The sequence below is a fragment of the Anarhichas minor genome, unplaced genomic scaffold, assembly GCF_050575085.1.
Source record: "Anarhichas minor isolate MPS153535 unplaced genomic scaffold, ASM5057508v1 ptg000003l, whole genome shotgun sequence".
In the NCBI taxonomy this organism is placed as follows: Eukaryota; Metazoa; Chordata; class Actinopteri; order Perciformes; family Anarhichadidae; genus Anarhichas; species Anarhichas minor.
The window spans coordinates 13,462,263-13,488,353 of record NW_027466449.1 but is presented as its reverse complement, the minus strand read 5'-3'; the positions used below and the strand labels follow the sequence as shown (position 1 = coordinate 13,488,353).

The following is a 26,091-nucleotide window of genomic DNA, read 5'->3' as shown; positions in this document are numbered from 1 at the left end:
TTTCTGAGAAAAACCCTGCACGGCTGCTATATCCTCTTGCCCTCTCCAGTGACGTCATACTATAGAGGATTAAGATAGCAACAGATGTACTACAACTAGCTGCCTTTGGCTGCCATTGTGCTTGATTCATAAGCATCTACTTGTGTAGACTATGGGCCTCTTTTTCAGGGGATGATACAAAAGCTGCACTGATAAAAAAAGAACCTGTCAAACAGAATAACCACATTTAATCCCACCTTACCACCACCCAAACAAAGTAATAGCCTGGAGCGCAGGGGTGGGGATTGTAAGGTGGAGACTGCCAATGAGGATAAACCCAGCAACAATACAGAGTGTTGCTATGGAAATGTCCAAACAGATTGCACATACATGTTCTGTCTCACTTTAGTCGTATAACCAGGCCGCTATAATGTGTCAATGTTTTTTCTCATTATTTCATCTTCAGTTCTGGTTGCATACAGTAACACAAGGAAGTGTGGGAAACAGTTCTGTGGGCTTAGGAGCCAATTAACACCAAATTATTCACATGGCGGCAACAACAAGATGTGTTATCAAAGAATTAATGAGGACCGTAACTTAAAGAGTAACTTCAGTATTTTTTAACCTGGACCCTATTTTGTCAAGTTTTTAAGAGTGACTTTAAAAAAAAATTGATCCAGTATTGAGGAAAACTAATACTACGCTACTAATAGTGCTGTTTTTTTGTCACTGACGGGCTCAGATTGTAATTAAAAAATAAGTGTCGGACAAAATTATGGAAAGGATCTTACAAACTTTTTTATTTACTTTTTTGCTTGATCTGATCTGTTTGTTATTATGTTTCACTCTGAGAAGTCTCGTTCTGAAATCTTGCGTCACATAAACATTGTCAAAATTAGCATAATATTGAGCCATGACATTGAAAATCTTTTAGATAACACCAAGCTATTGTTTCTGCTCTCCAACACAACAAACTGACACAATAACAAACAGAAAGCAAAAGGTAAGAAAGACGTTTTATCAGTCAAAAAACAGCACTTTTAGTGGACATAAATTGACGGTGAGGAGTTGCTGCGAGCGATAACATTGCAGCCTGTTTAGTGGCTGCTGTCTGAAGCTGGACCAATTTCAAAGATTGTTGTCCCCATTAGTCCCTTTGACACACTGAGACATGGGAAAATAAGGTCCATGTTGAAAAATACCAAAGGTACCCTTTAAGAGCGATATGCCTGGGTGGATTAATATCATGAGCATCGTGAAAATGTACTTGATATTTGTCTTAAACCTGAAACATACAGTATATGGGCACCAGGACAAAAATCTGCACAGGAGACTTAAAGGACGTACTTAGACACAAAATATAAAGACAAGGTTTATGGAGAGAAACAGTGTATTGAAGGCCGGAAGAAAAGCACAAAATGGGACTCACAAGGTACAGCGCGGAGGTAGAGGTTCTCTCGGATGACCTGCTGAAGTTGGCTGTCCAGCGAGCTGGGCGTGAAACATTTGCTCAGATACAACCTGAGATCCTTGCACAACGTGGAGCCTGAGGGAAGGGCAAAGATACAAGTGTGGCAGGGAGAGGTTGAAGCAGAGAGAGAGAGAGAGAGAGAGAGAGAGAGAAATTAAGAAATCAGCTCAGTAAGCACAAGCACTCTGATGCTGTATATTCACTCTAAGATTTGTTTGTAGCCCGTCAAATAGAGACTGAAGTTTATTTAAATCTTTACTGCTGCCAGGCTTGATTTAACACGAGCATTTTACAACCTAGGCTTTCACATTCACACCTACTGATCTGATATCACCTCACAGATCCTGAGTATGAAATGTGTTTTCCCGACTCCCTCATGCATATGTAACAACCTGTGGGTTAATTGCTGCAGACACAACAGTTGAGGCTGTCACCACGTCAGGCAGAGCCCCTCATCGCGGCTAAGCTTCCTCTATCTGATCTCTCAATATCATCTCAAGTGCTTTACGGCCTCTGATGACAGGTCACTTGCTGTTATGGATTGGCTGAGAGCAACTCTAGCTTGACAGACGACCACTCTGTCGGTGCTTCCCTTCCAGGCTGCTGCCCAGCTATCCACACGCCCGTCACCCCCCTACCCCCACCGTCTGTTACAGCGGCTCTGCCCAGAGGCAGACGGAATTGTGTGCTATTAAAAAACGTCACAGCGGTAGAACTTTATTACTGGAGGCAGTCATCTGCACGTACATAGGACTGAACCTAGCCAGCTGCCTTTTAGGGGAAATGATGGCCTTTTGTTCATTATGTTATAAAACAGCTGCTGTTGAAGAATGTTGAAGAGCATAATTCAGATCTCATCATCAGCTCTCACATATGGGCTACCATTAAAGCAAGGTAGTGAGGTGTCAAGGTTAAAAGAATACAAAGAAGAGCTATAGGGCAATGCTGAAACCACAGATGGAAACTTTAAATTTGATGGACAGATGGTATTACTAGTCTTTGCTTTTGTCCACAGAGCGCCAGTATTAGCGTTAAAACCTTTAAACTGCTGCCTGCCTCTGGGGAATGCAGCCTGGTGTCCTGTATTTCAGAGGAAGTTGTAGTAGAGGTAGGAGGAGGTGTGGTACAGCAACACGGCGCATCAGCTCATCCATCACTGTCCACACTACACGCAGTCGAGCTGCCCAGCGAGGGCCGGGCCGACTTCAGAAATGATAATGGATCTACCAGCAGCAGAGGAACCAGGAGCAACGGTCCCCGTTTACACCCTGCGGCCAAATCAGCTATCAATCTGGCAAGCAAGGCCATCGGGAGCGGCGGTCAGGTGACACTCGGGAGACATATTGCTCTGTTCACAGCCAACAAAGACATCCGTTCCCCCGGCCTCCTGTTCTAAACATCAAGGCCTCCTGCGGGGTGACAGACAACTTTATCGCCACACACTTGTCATGTGTCATCAGCGATTTTGACCTCCTTCCCACATATTGACCGATCGCCTTGACATATCCAGACTAATTGACGAGTGCAAATCGGTATCAGAATGCTACAGGCTGCAGATTGGGCTTGTGAGAGTCAGCTGAGGGTCATCGGGTAACATTATTATGGATGACAGCTTGGTCTCCAGTGCACCAGATTGTTTGGGTGTAGTCCGATGAATGTATCAGAGCAATGGTGCGAAACATAAACAGCAACAAGTTAGAATGTCTGCAGTGTTAGGGAGAGAACATTTAAGGCATTATTATGGGTGATGTGTAATACATAAATGCCCTTAGCAGAAGGAGAGGCCATGCAGTCTGTTATGTTCACACCTCTCCTTGACTGTGTGCTGATTATTTACACGTCCAACAAAACAATGAGCTACAGACTAATGCTGAGTCATACCTGGTGACACAGTTTTGATGCGGATTGGATGAGGGCAGGAGTTGAGGACGCCACGGACATCTCCTAATGTCATTCCCAATACCGGTGTTCCCCCAATCTCCAGGATGACATCCCCCACTGTGATTCCACCTCCTGGAGCCGACGTGACAAAAGGAAACTCTCCATAGTCTGCTCCTCCGCCAATGGCGATACCCAGCTCCCCCGACGAGTCCAGCAAGGGGACGAAGCTGTCCTGCACCTTGGAACGCCAGTGCAGCTTCTTCACCGCTGTCTTAGACATGGCAAAGGAGCTGGAGAGGAAAGCAAAACAGGATCGAAGGGTGAGCAGAAGGTGTGAGACAGCACAAAAGTGTCAGTTACAAAAGAATCTCGGGAAATATCCTGTGACTTCAGGCAGAAGGTTGTTTTGCTGTTTAACCTTTTTCAGTTGTCGATGTCTGAGGTCTGGGGAGTCATGTTCAGATTTAGCAAAGGTCATGAATAATTCCCAGCAAAATGGGTGAGGATGTTTTGTCACTGAGAGCATGGCAGCCTGGAAGTCAGGAACAACACAACACATGGGAACTGTGCCTTTGTTTTATGCAAACACACTGCAGCACAGTGCAAGACTATCCACCCACAAAGACCAGATAGCCATCCTTGATGTTGATTGCACTTGCTGCAGGGCAGGCTGATGTTATGTTTCCAGGTAAACACACAACATAGGAGTTAGTGCTCATTCCAGCACACCTTCAGTCACATGGGAAAATCTAGTGTGCGTTCGATAAAGGTGCGAGTCGTTGATTGAATGCACAAATGTTTCGACAGGTGAGCTAAGCACCTGTAGCTGCAGTGACACTGCAGTACTTTCTGTATGTGATGCATGATGCTTTCAAACAAATATAGATCGTTATAGATTTTTCTGGACAGTGAATAATTACCCCGTTGGTATTCTTCAGGACAGATTCTTCCATTGTGTGCTCAATGCGTTTTGCGGCAACATGTTTCCTGGGGAGCAGCTGTGTGTTTGTGTGTGTGTGGGGCTGAGGATGTAGCTGACAAGGTGAAGATTTGTTTGAGTCGACAGTGGCTTGACAGCTGTGATGTCCGGAGAGAGCGGACAACGTTCCTCTGACGTCCTGTGTGTGTCACCTTGAGACACACAGGACAAGAGAGGTGGGGTAACAGAATCCAAAAGACAAACATGGCGTGTAGATTATACGACAAATGTATAGTTTGACATTTTGGGATATATGATAATTTTCCACTCTCATGCCTGTCCGTTAAATGTGAAGCTGGAACCATGGGGACCGTTAGCTTAGCTTAGCATAAAGACTGAAAACAAGGAGTTATGTCCAGGACGCTACACCGATAAATTGGCCAGGCCAATATATCACCCGAAATAAGCTTATTGCAGATATACTGTAATGGTTTATATGTTGGTCCATATATATAACAAGCAACTGAAGTGAAGAAATGCCAAAATAGATCTGAGGTAATTTAGAGACAGTGTCTACATCAAATCTGTTGACCAGAGAGAACAAATCTATGGGATCAAAAACAAGATATTTAATGTGTATCAGTGAGCTTGCTGGTAGGTGGATTTTGCCAGGCTGTATGTTTCACTCCTGCCTTCTCTCTTTATGCTCAGCTAAGTGAACCATCTCCTGGCTGTATCTTTACATCCAAAGATCAGGTACGAAAGCGGTATTGATCTTCTCATCTAAATCTGGTTAAGAATGCAAAACAAATCGTATTTTCCCGAATGTCAAACTATTCCTTTGAACTTACACCTACACTGATACAAACTTGCTTGAAAGCAATATTCCTCATGGACAATCCTGATCTCCAGTTCCATCGTGGTCAGGAGATTAGCAATTACACATCACTTCACCAAGATCCAATCCTCTTAACAACTGTGTGACTATGACGACCCACGGCAGGGCGGGGATAAAACGCCCAAGGCTTCGCTGAGTGCAACACCGAGCCCAGCCTTAGCAGGGGCACCCTGGGTCCTTTGGTCCAGCAGGCTTAATGAGACTGCTTTGAAGAGTGAGAGACGGACAGGATATAATAATAATCCTTTTTACACTTGACTGCAGTCATTCAACTGGCAGATCTGACAGGGATCCTCTTCGTCCAGCCTCTCTCCTACTGCTGGACTAAAAGAAGGGGGTCCCTGGTGGCTTTTTATATACAGAGATGGACAAAAGGGGGAGGGGAAGGCAGGGAGTAGAGAGAGATTAGAAGAGAAAAAGCAGAAATAGGGCGAGAATGAAATATGTAACTTAGATGGCTTGTATGTGCTGTTTGTTTTGCCCAGAGCACAGAGGTCAGACAGGGATCGTGAGGCGCCACACCGCCTGAGGTTGGCATCGGACTCACTTGTTTGACCTTGCAGGACTTCAGCTCAGGCGACAGTCAGATTTTAGGAAACGGTTGAGCTGGTTCATCGAGAACCGCAAAACGCACAACTTGCATTTCAGTCTTGTTTCAAAGCCTGTCACTGTTGTTGTAGCACATTTGAACAAAACACGATTAAACAAGTAGTGCAGTTTACGCCGCCATGTTTCAACCAGAAATTGTGCTTATCACTTCATCCTTGCCAAAAAACATGCCCCCAGTCCCTCTCTCTCTCTCTACCCCACTGTGAAACCTTCTGCGGCTACACTGTCGACCTGCAGCCCCAAAGCCGGCCAGCCATCCACCCACACAGACAACACAGAAATAATGCTTGCATTTAGTATGTCATGAGAAGAGAATAAAAACAAAAGCATCGACTTTTTCCATCTAATCATATGCAACGATTCTCCATGCGCATCAATCCTGAACAATCATTCTATAAGCCGTTAGTCTCTTCATGCTTTATCTAAAGATTTCTCAGCAATGATTGAAACGCTAAGAATACAACAACTGATAGGTCTGGAGGATTACCCGGTCCTGTTGGGCCTACACAGTCACAATGTGTGTCTATGTTACACGCATGGACACAGTGCGTTGCCCGAGCTGCAGCTGTTGTCTTTACCCCTGTGTCTGATGGGGGTTTAATGAGCCCCAGCCTGTCATGTCCGCTGAAGCCTGGACTCGTCCCTCCGCAGACACACCCTGACGCTGCTCTGACACTGCTCCGCTCTGATGTTGGTGTTGATGCTACAAACGGGCCACTGCACGCTCATCTTACTGTGTGCACTTAAAACACATGCACTGCTAGGTTGCCATCGAGTCTGGGAAGGAATGCACCGTTTGTCACAACGTGATCTTAACAGATAAGAGAGTGGCGTAATTCTGTGTCATTGATTTGCAATGAATGCAATTTGAATGTAATGTTGCCCTGTGATTTGCTTTAAGAACAATTAAAGCATGTCATACTGCACTTCTGCACAGTACAATGATGACCTTCAGTCACTCACAGTTTTTCAATTTGAACAAAGCCACAACGTGGTGATGTTTAGCAGGTATAATGTTCACCAAGTTCACCATATTAGTTTAGCGTGTTAGCAGGCTCACATTTACTAAACAGAATGGGGATTAATAAAGTATATTTTCTAATATCTTCTTAATTAGCAATAATAAGCTAATGGGATAGATATATTTGCAGGTATTTGTTGTTATGCAAATTAATGAAAAGCGCTAGATGAAAAGTCAGAGGATCACCAAAGTTATTACCATTTATCCCGAGGAGAACAAATGTAACACAAATGTCATCCAAGAGTTGTTAAGATATTTCACTAAAAACATGTCAACCTTATGGTGGCCCTAGAGGAAAAGCCAGGGGATCATGAAAGAGTAGGATTCATCATCTGGGAACCATGAATGTCTGCAGATAATTTGAGATATTTCACTCTCAAAGTGGTGGACCGGTCGTTATTGCAATCCCAAGGGCCGCGTCACGAGCGTGGCTAAAAACAGCATATGCATTACTCCAGATGAATTATATACAGCCAACAACATATTAGATATGGAGGACATGGTTTCAAGGATATCTATCCCTATAAAAAGAATGCTCTATTGAGATTTCTGACCTGTAGGTCAGGAAAGAGCTGACCAACACATATCTTGTTTCACTGACTTCCTCTTCAGCAGCGACCTGCTCAGGATTTCTACAGCCTGCAACCCCGGCCTTCCAGTGTAATTTCAAACCACAGCAATCTGTCAGTGGCAAAACACACATCCTCTTGACTTCGAGGCTATTCTTGGGAGTTGTTTTTATTCATTTACTCGCAATATTTGCTTGAATCAGAAGGCATAAAGCAAATGCTGAAGGCTATAATGAATCAGTGTGTAGTATAAACAGCTGCCCCACATGGTGTTTTTCTGTTTGAAATGTGCCTTTTAGCCCTGAATTATATAAATACTCGCTTGTGGCATCCAGAGAACATTCATTGTTTGTAGTTAATTAACCACAACAATTACATTTTCCTCGAAAAGAGAGACAAACTGTACTTTAAGCTTCATCTCAACAAACTCAACATCCCAATTGTTGCACTGTAATAGTACCTAAAGGCGCAGCAGTGATAATGCTAAAATCACCCCTACAAATACCCCGAGCAGCTCATAGTCATGAGCGAAACATCTTCTTCATACAGGACGGACTAAGTAAGCTGTTACTTCAGGTCAGATCTCGAGGGTTTTAATTTATTAAGGTTACACAGATGAGCTTTGCTGTGGAGCTCAATAATTCAAAGTCAACTTGAAGCAACGAATCAAGGACACGAGGGAATAGCATTTGACATTGGAGTAGAGAGCGTCTCGGAAGACCTTCAGGAAAAAAAGGGGCATGGGCAAAACACATCAATTAAGACGAGTGAATAATTGAATTGCTCGGTAGAAAGTAGCTCTGTCAAAGTGAAGAAGAAGAAAACAACAAAAACTTGTCTCGACAGATTTATCCAGCAGGGTGAAGTCAGACGTGCACACACTTCCTTTTCAAACCGTATTTTAACACAACTGCACGACTTTCACCATCATTCCTGCAGCTCAACACCTATTCTAACATCCGCCCGTATCAGTGGCATCAGTGAGGCTTTGTGGGGAAAGCAGTGACTGTCAGCTCTCGTGATTCTCACCATGTTCCTGATGTCTATCTAGATGCCGGCCCTCATCCCAATCAAAGCCGTCTCTCAGCTGGTAGCTCGCTCTCTGACATAATCGGCTTTGACCGCAGCGGAGTTTGTGAAACTTCTGCAAAGATGGGAAACTTTTCACACAATCAGCTTTTGCCGTGAGATTCTGCTCTAATTCGGCTCTTTAGTCTGAACTGTAAGTGTTCATGTCACTGAACAGCTTCTCTGCACTACATGAGCAGCGGAGAGAGTCTACGCTCATAAAAGCTTCTGTTGGTTTGACTTGGTGGAGCCATTGTTCCCTCTCTTGTCCGCAATCGCTTTCCGCTCTGAATGAGGTCTACGGTAATGAAATTAGCTGGTTGAATTGGCTCAGCTAGAACGCTCTCTGATTTTATGTCAGCTTATTTGGTATTTTTTGCATGCTCACTCAAAGTTCAGGACAGCGAATAGTTGTCTTCCCGAAATGTGAATTTTGGAGAATATTGATGGACCGACTGTGTGTTTTGTCAGCCAGGATGAGACCAGCATTCCTAATGGCTACATTTGTTGGTCTCTCTGCAAGTGCAGAGACTCAAGGTTCTTTCTCAGTCTGTATAAGCCAGAAAAAAGTCAGTATGACTGGTGGTTACTTAATAAAGTGACCTCATGCACTGTTACTACATAAGCAAAGGTAAACTTTAAGAGAGCAATCCTCAGTACACAGGAGTCAGTGTGAATGATAGCTTAAAACACTAACAGTGATTTTGTTATTTGCTGATTCATTGATCCACAAATAACCAGAAGATTTTGATAATCAAGTAATCATTTGAATCATTCAACAAGGAAAATTAATAAATATTTTTTGCTAATCTTCCTTCTTAATATCATTGTATATTGATATTGATTATTTTCAACTTAACGACGAATCGATTAATTGAAAAAGAATCGATAATTGAGTAATAATTAGTTGCAGAAACATTATTTAATGGGAAAGCATTATACTAGGGCTGCTTTCACTACTGATTCATTTGTTTATTTAAAAAAAGAATCCATTCATCGGAAAAATTTGAGATTGTGAAAAATGTCCGCTAACAATTTTTAAAGCCATATATATACGTATATAGGTGACGTCTAGTTTTCTGTCACAAAAGACAAAGAAAACCAGCAAATCCTCCAAACTGAGGAGCTGGAACCAGTGAAAGTGAAACATTTCTGTTTCAAAAATGACTGAAATGATTAATTAATTATCAGAATGGTTGCTGATTAATTTTAAATCCAATCTTAACATCATTAAATTTTCACGCATTTCCACCAATGATGTCAAAAATGGCATAATGAAAATCTCGGAATGTCTGAGTTAGCCCTCGAGCTGCAAAGCAGGTATTTTGTGCCAAGGGGAGGTGAGGAAAACCCAACCCTTAACTTGAACTCATCCAACATATCAAACACATAAGCTCAAGCGCACTGCTCCTAATCATGAATATCTTCTTAAATAACTAAGACTGGTGGAGGAGCAGGCAAACGGAAATGAGCGTTCTCACTGCTCCGATTTCGCCGTCTTATCTGACTTCAGTGCCCTGACCTCTCCCGCCGAACATTTACACCGAACTGTGCGAGCAACGTGGGGTGCACGCAAGCTTCGCCCTGATGCTCACTCACTTCCAAATCTAGGGCACGGGAGTGCTCAACACAAAACAGACAGCAGTGGCAGATTTAAAAATAAAAGATTAAATGCTTGTGGGTTGAAAAAAAACACAAAAAAAACAAAAACACAAAATATCTCCCTGTGTCGTACACGGTGGCGTAGACGCTCGCAGAAACAACTCTCTCTCTCAATATAAACTCAATACATGAGAAAGCTGATAAGAATACATGGAATGGAAAGGACATCCCTTGTTCTCTGCACACCATCAATAAATCCACAATCTACTCCAGTGTGTGATTTTGTTAAAGCTGCTCTTGTGTTGACTACATACAAAGGGACTTAGCGTAAGATTGAAACATACATGAGCATTGGAGTGACACACACACGCACACACACACACACACACTTGGCAGGATAAAACAGGCTTGGTGGTGTTCCCTTTGGGCAAACGGTATCTTATATCGTCGCAGGATCAAGGTTAAGGCAGGGGGCACGTTAGCGGGGCATGTTGTGTACACACTGCTCTTCTTGAGGAACACCACTGAATGACAACAGGTCCTCTCACTCAATCTGCCAGGATGCATTACAGATCAGAGATGAGATGCTGGCTCCTATCAGGGAGGGAGAGAGCGGTTTAATTAAACAGAGCAAATCAGCTTTTAAACAATGATGATGGATAAGTGAGTAAGAAATGGGAAAAGCGGCAGGGGGGAGGGGGGGGGGGGGGGTTCGTGGCGGCTTTGAAGGAAAATGGAATAAAACAGAAGAATCAACACGGAGGTGGGTGCTGTAACCTTATGAAAGAGTGGCTGAAATCATAATAAGAAAATGATGTATTCATGAGGAAGTGGAGGGAAGTTCAGTTCACTATAATGAGCATTTTTGTGAGGTCGCAGTTTGGTAACCTAAGCAGGCCTTTCAAGTGTGTGTGTGTGTGTGTGTGTGTGTGTGTGTGTGTGTGTGTGTGTGCGTGTGTGTGTGTGTGTGTGTGTAAGATAGTGCTGATTCAGGGATGGGTGAAGGTGACCCTCACCTGCTCCTGCTGCCTGTCTCACCACCTGATATTGATCCCAGTGTTGTCCAACTCCGATCTGACTCAAGGATACACATTGCCGTCTTGACATTTCAAATATGGCACTGTGTATACTGTAACTCCACAAACTGTCATTGATTAGTTATTGATTTGCCACCTCAGTCCGAGTCTAACCACTTAAAAGCATCTTATCCAATCCAAATTGAATCTCGATGTATCGAGGCAGGGACACGGGCAAGCATGGGAATGTTGTTGAAATTTCACATCAGACGGCACATGAACTGTTGAGGACTAAGAATAGTGCAGGCTACAACTGCGGAATCTAAATGCAGTGGCTGGGAGCAAAGGTTTGGACCACAGATGGGAGAATATGCCTGCATAGCCCTGCCCTGTCAAGGGTAAACTGCCTTGCATGCACACACACACACACAACACACAGCTCACACACACACACAAATGGACACTTTGTTTTTACCACACCTTAAGACAGCAGCATTAATATACATGATGCCGAAGGACACAGGAGGTACATAATTAGACAATCAACAACTCCCAGGTGACGTGCATTACTACGACAGGAGGACAAATGCACCTCGTTTCATCCTGAGAGCGGAGTCGTGTTCGTTCTTCGACATGTTCGTCAACATGCGTTTGCACTTACTGGTGGTTCAAACTTGGGCTGAGAACTAGAATCAAAGGAGGAGAAACGCAGAATAGAACCACAAGCCTCTGCTGAGTTACAGTGCTGTGCTGAGGGAAAGTAAGCAGTGTGAGGACCAGAGCAGCACGAGAGCATGGACAGTCGAACAGCACACGTCTCTCCTTGCCTTCCAACAAATTAATGATTCATTACAAGAGCATAACCTTGACTGTTCTCCAAATCCAGAGCAAATGCACACTATTAAGTCAGGGTCAAACATCCATATCTCCAAAACAAGCACCCTGTATCGAGCAGGGACACACCCTAAATGAACAGCAACAACACACATACACGCACATGAACAGCTGCAAGGCACACTACACACATGCTTGCACACACACATGGCCGTGAACTACAAAGTACATTTTGCAAGTCGGTCTATTTCTCAAGGCAAAATGGGCACAGGTGCAATGAACATGGGCTTGTGTTTGCATGTGATTAAGACAATTTCTGGAGCGCGAGATTGAAAAAGTAAAAACAAACAAACATTTACAAAAAAAACGACCTCAACAAACTTTTCAAAATGTAATCATGTCTCTCTCACACACACACACACACACACACACACACACACACACCTGCTGTTAAAGGAGGTAAAGTTAATGTCAAAAGGATTCTTATCTGCCACCATCATCACAAACCCACATTGTTCTTACACACACACTGACTATAGTTTACATGCACACACTCTTTCACCCACACCCTCTAGCTCTCTCACACACACACACACACACACTTGGATTACACACAACAGATTCTCATATTTCTCATAAATAGGGGAAATACTGACCTGCCTTGGCGCTGACACACACACATTCTTTTCAAGCAGTTCAGCCTTTCAAAGAGGATCCGTTTGAACGCGTCTATATACATCGACCCGACTGAGGTTAAATAATAGGACTTAAATAAATACGAGATGTTTACAGAGCAGCAGCAGCAGCAGCTGGTGTGTGATTTAAAAAAAAAAAAGCAGTGTGGGAATGCAGTGATGTGGTACCACCGTATCCCAGAGAAAGTCAGGGGCGATGTGCGCGGCTGACGGGATATTTGGACAGTGATGCTCTGAGAGCCGTGGTGATCTTGTAGAGAGAGAGAGAGGAGAGAGGAGAGAGAGAGAGAGGAGAGAGAGAGGGGAAAATACTCACACACACACACGGGCAAATCTGACAGCCGCGGCTTACAAATTTAGCAGCTGCTGCATGTTATAGGCATGCTATAAACAACGTGGAGGATGGATACATGTCATGGAGGAAATCGTGCTGTTTAACTTGTTGTAAAGTCTATCGGACAATATAAGTGCTGGACTTTCTTACCTGTCATGTTCGCTTTTCTCCTCCTTTAATCCATCCTCCTAGTCCTCGTTCGGCAGATCGTGCAGGTTAAATAATTACCGATACATGTTTTAATTATATTGCAGCGATCCGGAAAGAAAAGAAACGTTGCTACTGTCGGATTGACCGGGTAGAGGTGTCATTGAACTGCAGGCGCGGTGCTCTCAGGGCGCGGAGCGTCAATTGTCGAACATCAGATTGGATTAGAAGAAGGCAGGTAGCACGTGCGCTCAGGTTGGTGATCTTGCTTCCAAAAAGGGCACTTTTCAAGGAAAGAAACAACGGTAAAAGGCAATTGAGAAGGTTATCTTGGGAAGTTAAGGAGCCCAGTGGGGAGGGAATAAAAAGAGTTAAAAGTACCGCCCCTTTATTGTTCTCACACGGTGTACCTGCATCAGCAGCATCACTTTTCGCTTACGAGTTACAACAAGGCCTTAAAGGCGTGAGAACCAGTTTAAAAACCGTTTGAATATGTATTTGTTATTATGCTGTTATGGCGAGTGCCACTTGGTCACAGTCACAAATCTTCCATTTTAAAGGCTGCGAGTTTTAGTTGAGATACAACTTTAATGAGCATCGGACCCAGCCCTAACACATCAATAATTCTTATTTTTCAAAAATAGAATCGGGATTGATTTAAAAATAAGAAATTAGGCCCATGAAATAATGCAAAATGTCAAAAAAGAAATGAACAAAATGTACAGCAGACAACATTCTGCAACAAATGCAAAATTATCACAAAATATATATTATTCATATCATATTGAATTTACTGTTTTGACAATTCAGTCCACAAAATGTAATTTCATTATATATATATATATATATATATACATATATATCAAAAAAGTATTTTGATATTTTAGCAAACTGTATTACTTTCCTGTCTAGCTTTCTCTCTTACCTGCGGATTATTATCACATTTTTTGTCAAATCCACAGGAGTGTGAGCTGAACTAGCAGGTCGCTGTACCTTTAATTTTGATGCATGGAGGGAATTGAAGTATTCCTCCAACACCGAAAGACAACAAGTCCAACTAAACAAAACTACAACTACCAGAACTCCTTTCTCTTATTTGTGTGTGGTCACAAACAATGATGGCGTCGAACGGGGAAGATGCGGGTTCCCCTAAGTCTGCTCCTTCTGGGGACCAGGAAGAGAGAAAACCTGCGGCGGTGTCGTTTGGTTTTACCAAAACAGTTAGCAAATTCAAACCTTCGACTGGCGACGCCGGGTTAAAGAAAGATGACAGAGATTATCTGACCGGAATTGACAGAAGAGAATTGCAAAGGTAGGCTTCGTATGCTAATGCTAACTAGCATACCGGTTATCATTTAATACATACATTAGCATTAGCGTAACAGCTAACTTTTACTTTCCCATTCTGCTAGCTAACAGTTAAATTATTAGACTTTGTTGGAAAATGTGACGTAGATTTAAACGTTAGACAGCAAGTAAATCTTGTTTTGAAGCGGCCCTGACTGCTAACAGTTAGCTAACCTCGCTAACGTCACTCTGTGCTGCAGTTCAAAACCATCCGAGAAGCCCAAAGAGCTCATCATCCCTCTGATCCAGAAGAACCGCTGGCACAGAGCGGACCGAGCGGTCCAGGGCGAGGCGAGTGGAGGCAAAACACAGAAACCAACCGAAGACAATGACTCTGTGGAGTCCCAGGCTGTCAAGGAGCTCATTGAAGGTATGTACAGTTAACTCGAATATACGTGTGTGTTTGTTTGGAAGGCCGAGGTTATCTCAACCCCTCATACACAGCTCCTTATACATCTCTATTTCCGGTTTGTAGACTCACGGAGGCAGCTTGAGCAGTGGCAAAACGGCCCCCAGTCAGAAATCAACCCCAACCTCGCCATCCCATTGTTGATGCAAAACAAGGTGCCTGACGGCTTTGAGGATGGAGACCGTGTAAAGGTGGATCTACGGCCTGAATCTGTAAGTATGGACACTAACTGTGTGACAGAAACACAATCTAATCTGAAGCAGAGGTGCACAACAAAGCATGTGTGCTTCTTGTTATTCTCAGGGCTTGTTTTCTAGTACCCTGTTTAAAGACAAGTGCTGGAAACAGCGATTGGACAGTTTTCTTATTTGCGTCTATGTTATTCCCGTATAATCACATCAGGAGCTTTCCATTGCAACTATAGTGGAGTCTGGGAGCACAAAACCATGTAGTGTATTTTAATATATGCAGTATTAGTTAAGTGCTAGGTGAAATACAGTCAAGTCATAGAAAGTACCCCCCAACAGCAGAGAAATTTAAAGAGGTGAGGGAGATTGGATGATTTAACAGATTAATACATTTAATTAAGTGTTGAATCAATTATTGTACATACACCTGAGAGTTTCCTTTGTACTTTTATTTGAGTAAGCTTTCTACTGTTTGCAGCTAGGGTTTGCATAATAGTTGTTTGAGGAGGAAATGACTTGTATGCCCTTAGTTAATTGTTCATTTCTTCTGGTATCGGATGTGAAGATCACAATATAATCTGCCAAGGAGGCATTTCAGTGAGCATAGAAAAACGCTTGACAGCACAAAAAACATTTGGTAGACTGGCTACTTTGACTCCGATTGAAATTTGAATACGTGAAAGTGCTGACGGTCTGAGTGAAATAACCTCCCTGTGTGTATACACAGTGGTGCGGCTAACTTTGTCAGTACAGTAACGCTTGGGTGGCAGACAGGCGTCAACGTTCTCCCCAGAGACACGCAGGCAACCAATCGGATGTCTCTTCTTTCCGTCGGAGGCCTCCGCGCATCTCGTCACTGTCGTCCCGTATCTGCTCTCGGTCGCTGCAGATGTGACTGTCAGAACATGAGAGTCGGGGCGGGGGGGGAAACACGCTCGCTACGCCCCGGAGCTCATTGTAATGCAGCCGTACTCCCAGCTTCCCTCAGAGGAAAGCCGTCTGTGGAGGCAGAGATGAAGCAGGGCCAAACGCTCTGATGAGGGCTGCTGCCTGGCGACTTCAGTCACCGAGTCTTGACAGCCCGGAGCCAAAAGGCTGAGTAAGACTGGCATTCAAAACTGCTTCTCTCAGTCAGTCGCCACGACAAGCTTTTTGTGTTTCAGAATCCAAAGATTACATAAGCACCTCATTTAGCTCTGATACACATATTAAATGCAGACTGTTTTGTCTGTATTTCTTTTATCGGGTTGTTTGAGCTTTTAACGAGTGTCTCGCTGTGTGTGTTGGTCAGTCGACAGAGGCAGACTATGAGAGCATTCCCGTTGAGGCTTATGGAATCGCTATGCTTAAAGGGATGGGCTGGAATAAAGAGGAAGGCATTGGACGCACCTTTAAACAGTGAGTAATTAACTGAAGCCTTACTCTACCGTTATCTTAACTCATTTAACATTATGCTTAACTTGCACCACACAAATATGGGCTGAAACAATAGATTCATTGACCGACAAAAGAACAATTGGCAGCAATTTTGATGCTAAATTGCTTGTGTTGTTCAATCAAGCAAATATGCTAAACGGAGTATATTTCATATACTAACAATTAGTAATATAACAATGAATCAATGGACTAATCTATAATGAAAATGATCGTTGAGATGAATACTGATCCGGACATTGACTGTATTTCCACTGTGAATACTAGATATTATTTCAACTAGTGAAATCTGAATGTTTCTGCGCATTAACCTGCAATCATTTTGTCGACTGTAATTCTATAAAACCACTAATTACAGGAAATTACTGTTTTTTTTTATGAGGAGAAGCAATTGACAGGATCACACTTATCTCTGTACTCGAGTCGCCTCATTTTCAAATACAAGAGACGAGCTGTGTGCACCTCCGGCCTCTTTGACATCCTGCACATCTCCATCTCTTTCATTCTTTCGTTTCCCGTCTACTCAGACACGTGACGCCGATCGAACACCAGCTCCGTCCAAGGGGTTTGGGTCTCGGAGCTGATCGTTCAGCGATAAAGGACCTGGAGCCCTCCAGACACAAGCGCCCCCCCAAGCCAGGCGATGAGAGAGAGAAAGAGGAGGAACTAGTGATGGGTCCAGGCGGCTTTGTGCTGGTGGAGTCGGGGGCACATAAAGAGCTGTATGGCAAGGTAGCGTCGATCTGGAATGTGTTTGCGTCCATATTCAAGGAGTCGTACAACTACCTGTTTTATTTCTATGTATTGTTTTCTCTGAATAAGTTGTCAAAACGTTCATTCGTGTGCTGCAGATCGAAGGCGTCGATGCAGACAACGCTCGAGTCGTGGTGAAGCTGGCCATCGGCGGCAGGTCTGCGACAATCAGCCAGCATGCTATCAAACTGGTCGGACGCAAAGAATACGACAAAAACTGCAAAGACCTCAGTGAGTAACTCTGAACAAAGGAATGAGTTTAACATTCATGGAAAATGATCTGGATGCTGATAGACTTGGTTTTGTGTTCCTGTGAGACAAAGTAGATTAGATTTCCAAAAATCAGTCTGCCCACTTTTCATTTGAACCAGTTATTACTGGCTGTAATAATGCCAGTAGCAATATGATAGTTTAATTAAACAGAATTTTCAGTATTCTAAGCTGTTGAGAATATAAACATAACCACGCAGAATCACTCACTCACAACACTGCAGTGTCTCTGTTTGCCACGTTTAACTTAACGCCGCGCTAACCAGTTTTTCCCCCATTAACCAGGTCGCCTCGGTAAAGCCCACAAGGAGAAGGAAAAAGAGAAGGAGAAGGAGGAACAACAGAGACGGGAGGAGAAGGAGAGGCAGAGTAATGGTGAAGAGGCAAAACGCAAGTCTTCAGAGAGAGAGAGAGGAAAGGATGAGAGGAAGAGGAAACACAGAGAATCGAGTCAAGACAGGTACCCTTCCATACAACCATATGCTTTTCATGTTTCTTTTGGAGAAATATTTAACATATTATTTTACCACACTGCACTATTTCTCATTTCCATTTGTCGGTTAATAATTTGTCAATGTTTTCTTTTTTGAGTAAATATACTGAAATGAGTTTCTTCTTTCCACCTTAGAGAGAAGCCCCCGGTGAAAGAGGCCCGGCGACCACCGGCTCCTCCCTCCTGGCTCCAGAGGGACCTGAAAGTTCGCTTTATAGACAAAGCTTTCAAAGGGGGAAGGTACTACAACTCAAAGGTACTGATGCTCCACCTACATACTGCGTGGTCTATATCTTTAGCTGCAGTGTTTGAATAAATATAGCTGTTAACATCGGTCTTGTTTTCTTGTAGATGTGTGTGGAGGATGTCCTGAGTCCGACTATCTGTGTGTGTAGAACTGAGGAGGGAAGACTGTTGGACGGTGAGTCATTAATGTCGTCTCAGTCTCTTTGTGTTGGTTCATCAGTTCCTTATTGGCTATGATTTAGTAAATACATTAGTGACATTTAATATCTGCTGCTCCAGTAACTGTTATAAACCCACGGTTTCTCATTTCGATGGCAGATGTGAAGCAGGACATGCTGGAAACCATTATTCCTAAAAGTGATAACGATTCTATAATGGTTGTACTGGGCGAGCACAGAGGACAGGTAAGCAAAGGATCGTGGTTCCTGCGTATATACGTGCGCTGGTTTGTGCCGTTACTAATCAGTGTGCGGTTGTGTGTTCAGGTCGGCCGTATCCTCCAACGGGACAAGAACAAGTGTCGGGCGATGGTCCAGCTCGAACGACATGACGAGAAAGTGTTCCCTCTGGATTACGACACCATTTGTCAGTATGTAGGAGCAGCAGACAACTGATTCAAAGTCCCCCGCCCTTCATCCCACGTGAAATGTTGTTTTTGTGATATTCAAAAATAATGGATTTTAAAGCATCGCTATTTTGTAATAAAACGTTGTCAAGAATTGTATTTGTACAGATATTATTACAAGATCTGCCACCAACCCACGAAGAAAAGTTGCAACGAGTCTTTATCACAGTAATCTTTAAGTTTATTAGCAAATAAAGTCCACTAATGGCCTTTAACAACAACACGGTCAATCTTTAGGTCATATAAAAAAGTATTTACAACATTTCTACATGTTTGACAAGAGAATAAAAGCACCGGTGGTGTAGAAGCTCAGCGCTCAATTTCTGACATTTACACGTTTCAGAATGAAAACTAAAGAGGTGTCAGTCTGTAACGGCAAAGGGAAGACAAACTGTACAACTGTGTCTTAGTTGTTTCCTGGGAGCCTGGCTTACTCCTTGGGTATTTGGTTCGCTGCGTTAGCCCGAAGCACGGCCCCTGGACTGGGGTAGGGCCGCTGCTGGAACAGGGGCCCCGCCGCTGTGGTGTCTGCACCCGTCTTCGCTTCATTGCGCTTGGGCAGGCCCGTCGACCACGTGCCCCTGTAAACATAATGACATTTGCTTTAATAGTTTGTTTTTATACACTCTGCATTTAAAGGGGTATTCTACCAAATGTACACATCAAAATCTGTTCACTGGACATGTTCAGTACTCAGACTGTGTCTTATGTGGCCGTTCAAGGAAGATCTAATTAAATTGCATTGTGGGAATTGAAGGATCTATAGTTTTGGTGATTGAATATTTAAAGAAAGGACCAAGAGCTTGTTCCATCATCATGACTGTTAATACTGTACCTCGGGGCATCAGAATAAGCACTTGGATCCATGGGGTCCATCTCATCCTCTTTTCTCCCTGTAAGGAAAATAAACATGTATCATCCATTCATGTAAAAGAGCATCATTATTTTGTGAATGCTCGTGTATGTATTGTGTATGTATGATGCAGATGTAAACATTACCTCTTTTGGTCTTACTGTACGGCGCTGGGTCCTCCCTCCTCGGCTTTCTTCTCTCTCGTTCCCTCCCTTCGTCCCTCTCTCTCTCTCTCTCTCTCTCCCGTTCCTTCTCCCGTTCCTTTTCCCGCTCTTTTTCTCTTTCCCGCTCCCGCTCTCTTTCCAACTTCTCAAACGGCCTCTCAATAATTCTTTCGTCTCCTCCCTCAGCTGAACGATACAAACAAAATAAAGGCAACAGTCACAAAAAAAAAAAACACAAACGAACTGCAATCTCTGATTATTTGACTAACGGTGACCAGACCTGCAATGATTTGTAAGTCGTACACCAGTAGTACATGCAAACAGATTTCCATAGTGATACGATTGCAGTGCCGATTGTCAAAATGTTCAGTTGCAGAGGCTCTAAGATGCCATACCTCTAATCTTCTTGGCAGGTTTTGTTACCACTGCAGTTGGGTCATTTGGGGACAGCCAGGCCACCAATTCTGTCTCCACATTCCAGTAATAAGGAAGACCACTGATTAACGGAAACAGAAAATCAAATGGTTGAACTTGCACACAAATCAATAATTAAGGTTAAATAATATTCTTCAGAAATTGATTAATTGAATGTATTTGATGTGTTGATAAAAAAAATGCACTATAACTCTGCATAGTGTAGTCAAGTAGAATAATCACCAACAATAAAGCAGTACGACTTATTTCCAATGTATTTCTTCAACAATGCGAAATCATAAACACACACAAAGTAGCAGAGTGGGTCATCTTAAATGTATGTATTACACAAAGTGTTAAATATTAAATAAATAAGATATGACAAAATAATAATAAAATATGTTTTTTTTATTACTAATATATAAAACTTTGAACAAAATCATCTAGACTCACTGACCACAAACATACAGATCCACTGTGACCTTCTTAAATAAATGACGTCAGTGTCAGAATAACATTCCTGTGTAATCTGTTATATATATTGTAGAACTGCTTACGTACCAGGCAGTGTCAAACACTTTATACCAGTTTGGGGGAAGACTCTCCACTCTCGTAGCTTCATAATCCACATTGTTGTCATCGTAATCTTCAGCAATAATCTCCTCATCTGCCTCTGGATGAATTGGAGGAGAAAAGTTGTTACATGACGCATAAAAAAAATGAAATGTCTGAATGCTGTGAACTTGTTAAATGTTTATTACTACCTTGGTCTGACGGTTTAACAATCCCTCTCTTGGCCAAGCGGGCCAGCAGTGCTGCGGGTAGAGGCATCCTGCAACAGAGAGAAGGGAGGATTAACTCAAGATGATGATGATGATGATGATGATGCTAAAACAAGAAGGCAAACCATCTTCCACAAACTTCAGCAGGGACGCACAGATAATGGCCTCCGTTCAAAAGAATTATACTTCCACAAACACTGAAATCGATAAGTAGTCGATCATGATGATGATTGACTTGTTCTTAAATACATGTATTGTTCCCTGTAGCTGTCTTAGCTTACCTGACTTTCATACTTGTACAATACAATGGTGGAACAATAGAGTGAATCTAACTCAAAATTATAAATATATGTATAGTCTTTTGTTGGAATCTATGACTTGTGTGGCAGTAAATTTAATTTATTTAGGTTTTGGACTGTTGGTTAGGGAAACCAAGCAATAAGATGAGACATGATTGGGCCTTTTAGACATTTACATACCAAACAATTATTCAAAAAAATAAAATAGATTTACCAGATTTATCAATAATTAAAATAATGATTAGTTGCAGCCCTAAACCTAAATTAAGTATCCAGCTGAAATCGGCCAATAATGGTTGTTTGCGCGCGCACACACACACACACACACACACACACACACACACACACACACACACACACACACACACACACACACACACACACACACACACACACACACACACACCTGTGCATCCCAAGATGTGCAAAGAGTTTATAAAAATGTATTTGACCACAACACAAAGAGTGTTTGGTGGTGTAGCTTCAAATCTTTTCCACTGACATTTTGCAACGCATAAATATAAATGTGTACATTACTATATAGTACTTCTATAGGCAGGGGCGTGTCCAGGGGGTGGCATGAATGATTTTTGTTAATGTGAATTATTTTCTTTTGTATTTAGTGTACTTTTGGACGTACAATTTAAGGACTTTAAGAATAAAGTATGGGAGCTCTATTTTACATTTGTAAAGTGCGATTCATGGTGTTGTGCTGTGATTGGTAGGTGTCATTCTATTTTAAATTACAAATGTAAACACAAGAATGTAAGAAACTGTATGCTCGGTATTAAAGCCTGAAATGGTAAATGAATGCTATTCTGAGGTGTGTACTTCATGCCCCACATGGGCGACCTCAGACAAAAAAGATTGGACATGACAACACTGTAACAAAACAACACACAGATGCCACAAAGCCAGTATCACCCAACAGCATTGTTGCTGTGACTCTCGTGAAGTTATCCTGAGATAAAAGGGACTGTCCCTGGATCAGAGAAGTCTTCATCAGTCATTTCAGCACATTAGGTCATAGACTACTGTGGCTCCCGGTGAAACGTTAGCTAGTGTTGCTACCTTTAGCTGCTCGGGTTCGGACAAGATCTTCTATAAAAGATAAAAGAGACATTCTGCATTTTAAAATAAACCTCTTTATGCACGATAAAACATTTATTTCCATAAAAGAAGTACACCCCCCCACGCTCGGAGACTCCAGTGGGAGCAACTGGATGATTAAATATCAAAGAAACTCACACACGTGTGCACATAAATACCCCCGAAACTACACCAACACTAAAACGTTCACTTACAAACAGAACTGAATGAATTAAAATAGATTTATACCTTTCTCTTTTAACACAATCGCCTCTCTGATCTTCGAGGAAACACGACTTCCCACAACAGCACACGGCGCGCACAATGATGACGTAGCACCGCTCTCTTGACGACAACAAACATGGAGGAATATGCCCGTGAACCTTGGTGAGATTAGTTTTTATGAACATTTCCTTTTTCGCTGTGTATTCAAAAGTGTTGACCTCGGACACAGCTTTGTTTGTTTTTTATTGTCATGTTCGAGTTGTTGTGAGAGTGAACGGAGAGTGTGTGTGCGCGTTACAGGCTAGCTTAGTGGAGGCTCAGGGGTATAAAGAGATAAAGATGTGTTCAGGGACACTCAGCAAACAGGTCTGAGCTTCTGCAACCTCTCACATGAATGTGCCTTTTATGAGTGGCAGCTGAAGGTGTGGCTGGTAGGTAAATATTACTTGCATATGCACGTGGTCTTGAGCCAGAATACCTGGCTGTGAATGTTCAAACAAATTGTACTAACTTATAATATAAGATAAGATAATATCCAGAGTGGAAGCTGTTGCTGCAGCAAAATGACAGAAATAAGCAGATAAAGTTAAAAAAAAATAATATATATATATATAAAAATCGTACAGTATTTAAATTATTTTGTGCATATTAGGCTACAGTTGTACAATAATATACATTTAACTCCCAGTGTAGGACTGCAATTAACAACTATTTTTATAGTTTTATGTGCCCATAAAATGTCAGCAAATACTAAAGAATATTTCTGCTGATAAACGATCTAAGCAAGTGATCAATTGTTAAAATTGTTGTAGATTATTTTTCTGTTCTATTAATCAGCGAACTGTTTCAGCACAAGTATGATGGTGCCACAAAAGGTTGTGATAGGGCGGCTTCAGTTACATCTGGATAAAGCTGCTCAAATACGTGACAAAATCATTGCAGTGGCACATTGTGAATTATGTTGGTACCAATTTTCTCTCCACTATTTTGAATGCCGAGTCTATGTGGTTACACAAATAGCTTTGTAGTGCTGAAAATGCACACATTACGTTTCAAAGCCTATGTTTATTTTATGACATTACGTACTTTATCCTGTCTTAACATTTTCTTCCTGCAGTCCCTGGAGAATAGTGGATGACTGTGGAGGGGCTTTCACCATGGGTGCAATTGGGGGAGGGGTGTTCCAGGCGATCAAGGGCTTTCGTAATGCCCCTGCAGTGAGTTCACCACATCCTCATCATAATTATTATTATATGCTCCGACTCTAATCAGAGTTTTTAAAGGCAGCATTCAACAGTGCTCTGATGTTTCAGGGGGTCGGACACAGACTGAGAGGAAGCGCTAATGCAGTGAGAATAAGAGCTCCTCAGATCGGAGGTGAGGACGTCTTCTTTTCTAACCATGAATTGTTTACTTAGCTCTTGGAGTCTTAATATGCGTATGGCACATGCTAGAGTTAAGAGTTATCACTCCCTGTGTATATAAATGATTTACCTGCATAAGAGTTTGTTTATTTTTGTAGCCAGAGCCCAGTTGTAACATTTACTTTGCCTAAAACTAAAATCAAACATTAAACCAGATGTGCAAGCACTCACTGGCTTGCTTTTTGTTTTGTGGTTTTCAGGTAGCTTTGCTGTATGGGGAGGGCTCTTCTCCACAATCGACTGTGGGTTAGTTCGCTTGAGAGGGAAAGAGGATCCTTGGAACTCTATAACAAGTGGAGCACTTACTGGGGCCATCCTGGCAGCACGCAGTAAGAGGAGGCCCATATATCACAATGACCCGACCCCATCAAATTAAGTGTGATTCCATAAATTCTGTGTTTTTCTCCAGGTGGGCCGTTAACTATGATGGGCTCTGCCATGATGGGGGGGATTCTGCTCGCTCTCATTGAGGGTTTTGGGATCCTCCTAACCAGATATACAGCACAGCAGTTTCAGAACGGTAAGGGAAGCTGATTGAGTTTTGCAAATTATATTTTAAGCGGCTGTTATCAATATTTTTATCTTAAGAAAAAGGCCTCTTTAAACCCTGCCACAGAAACCTGAGAAAATATATATATTTTTAAATGTCCTTCTTGTTTTCTTCAGCTGTTCCATTTGCAGAAGACCCCGGTCAGTTACCTCCAAAGGATGGAGGTCAGCAGCAGCATCAGGGGACAAAAGGGCAGTTTCAGTAGAGCAACCAGGACTGAGAGCAGATGTGGACACCGTGAGTCAAACCAGAGAGTAGGGAGGACACCAGACATTACAGCAGGTATCAGGAGGACCAGGATGTGGAGATGCTGGTCTCTACAGTGGTGTCAAGAGTAGGTGCACGATGTACTTATACCTCAGGGGCAAAATACTGTGAGTTTATTTATTTTGTGTATTTGTTTATTTATGAGTTGAATGTTTGTGACAAACGTCATGCTTGCAACTCCAGCATCTCATGCAACATGTTCTGTACTCTTCACTGTGATGGGTTGAATATGCAATTCTGAAATGTGTTTATAAATCAATTTGATTATTTAACATTTAGGCAACAGATATATATTAATAGTTTGACATTCTGTGAATTACGATTACTTGCTTTGGTGCAGAGAGTAAGATGAGAAGATCAACCACTCTCTGCTGGAGCCAGCAGTCACTTCACTGAGAATAAAGACTGTAAACAGGCTTTGTCCAAAGGTAACAACTAAATATTTGTTATTTTACACGCGGTTATGTGTCGATTGTTTCTTGGCCACGTGCAGTGACTTGCAGTCTTGAGTTGGCATCTATCTTTTCAATTCTTAGCAAGGAAGCAAATAAGTGTATTTCCCGAAACAATAAACTATTCCTTCAGGCTTCCAAAGATTTTACATGTGTATGCACAGATTTATTTTTTCAATGGCTGCAAGGCAGAACGGTAGAGTAATAAGACGAATGAGACGTCAGTGAGGTTTTATCTTGAAGAGAAGTATTCTGGGAGCAGCGAGTCTGAAGTCTTAAATTAAGTGTCGGCTGTGACAATCAATGCAAAGAACAGCGTGTGTTTTTAAATAGTGTGTGTGCTTAAGATGTGGCTAGGCTCAACTAAATCTAATGGCACTCTTTGTTTGCAGTTTCTCTTAACCCGGCAGCTTTTGTCACTTTGAGTCTTTGTTGAGTTTTTATTATCTTAACTACTAGAAGGATGAGCACAAAGCGGGAAAAATATGGACGAGTTCCCTAAAAATTATGGCTTGAAATGCACCCCATAGGCACTTTGATCACTGCATTACCCATCAAGCAGCCAAGCACTTTTTAAAGTCCATCTCTCTGTTTTCCTAAAATCGTAGCATCTTCCACAGGATTGAGATGGTGCAATGTGATTCTGTGTGTTTTACAGTCGAACTATGTATAGAAAGAATGTTTATTTGATGTATTGTCTTAATATATTCATCTTGCAAAAGCAGAAAAACATACAAACAATAAAGGCATCAAATGTTCTTTAA

At 42.3% G+C, this 26,091-nt stretch overlaps 4 protein-coding genes across 4 annotated transcripts in view; 2 read left to right on the top strand and 2 right to left on the bottom strand.

Moving 5' to 3' along the window:
* The window catches only part of magixb (MAGI family member, X-linked b), a 32,350-nt gene extending 19,744 nt beyond the window's left edge, over window positions 1-12,606 (bottom strand). Inside the window, exons 1-3 of the mRNA XM_076092005.1 lie at window positions 12,524-12,606; window positions 3,332-3,621; window positions 1,409-1,525 (exon numbers count right to left, since the gene is read on the bottom strand). Of these exons, the coding sequence (XP_075948120.1) occupies window positions 1,409-1,525; window positions 3,332-3,621; window positions 12,524-12,606 (490 nt within the window). The remainder of the gene's footprint in view (window positions 1-1,408; window positions 1,526-3,331; window positions 3,622-12,523) is intronic.
* A 1,533-nt stretch (window positions 12,607-14,139) lies between these two features.
* Window positions 14,140-19,730, top strand: gpkow (G patch domain and KOW motifs). The gene is made up of 11 exons (XM_076098967.1): window positions 14,140-14,355; window positions 14,591-14,760; window positions 14,866-15,011; window positions 16,279-16,385; window positions 16,949-17,153; window positions 17,273-17,405; window positions 17,730-17,904; window positions 18,073-18,193; window positions 18,289-18,358; window positions 18,502-18,587; window positions 18,669-19,730. The coding sequence occupies exons 1-11, from the start codon at window positions 14,159-14,161 to the stop codon at window positions 18,795-18,797; spliced, it is 1,539 nt and encodes a 512-aa protein (XP_075955082.1). The 5' UTR covers window positions 14,140-14,158; the 3' UTR covers window positions 18,798-19,730.
* pqbp1 (polyglutamine binding protein 1) lies at window positions 18,968-22,767 on the bottom strand. The gene is made up of 7 exons (XM_076098980.1): window positions 22,659-22,767; window positions 21,004-21,071; window positions 20,801-20,912; window positions 20,221-20,321; window positions 19,808-20,011; window positions 19,644-19,701; window positions 18,968-19,389 (listed from the first exon to the last, which is right to left on the bottom strand). Exons 2-7 carry the CDS (start codon window positions 21,068-21,070, stop codon window positions 19,239-19,241), a joined length of 693 nt encoding a protein of 230 aa, XP_075955095.1. The 5' UTR covers window position 21,071; window positions 22,659-22,767; the 3' UTR covers window positions 18,968-19,238.
* On the top strand, window positions 22,759-26,091 carry timm17b (translocase of inner mitochondrial membrane 17 homolog B (yeast)). The gene is made up of 6 exons (XM_076098993.1): window positions 22,759-22,796; window positions 23,752-23,851; window positions 23,948-24,011; window positions 24,259-24,387; window positions 24,468-24,578; window positions 24,725-26,091. The coding sequence occupies exons 1-6, from the start codon at window positions 22,771-22,773 to the stop codon at window positions 24,811-24,813; spliced, it is 519 nt and encodes a 172-aa protein (XP_075955108.1). The 5' UTR covers window positions 22,759-22,770; the 3' UTR covers window positions 24,814-26,091.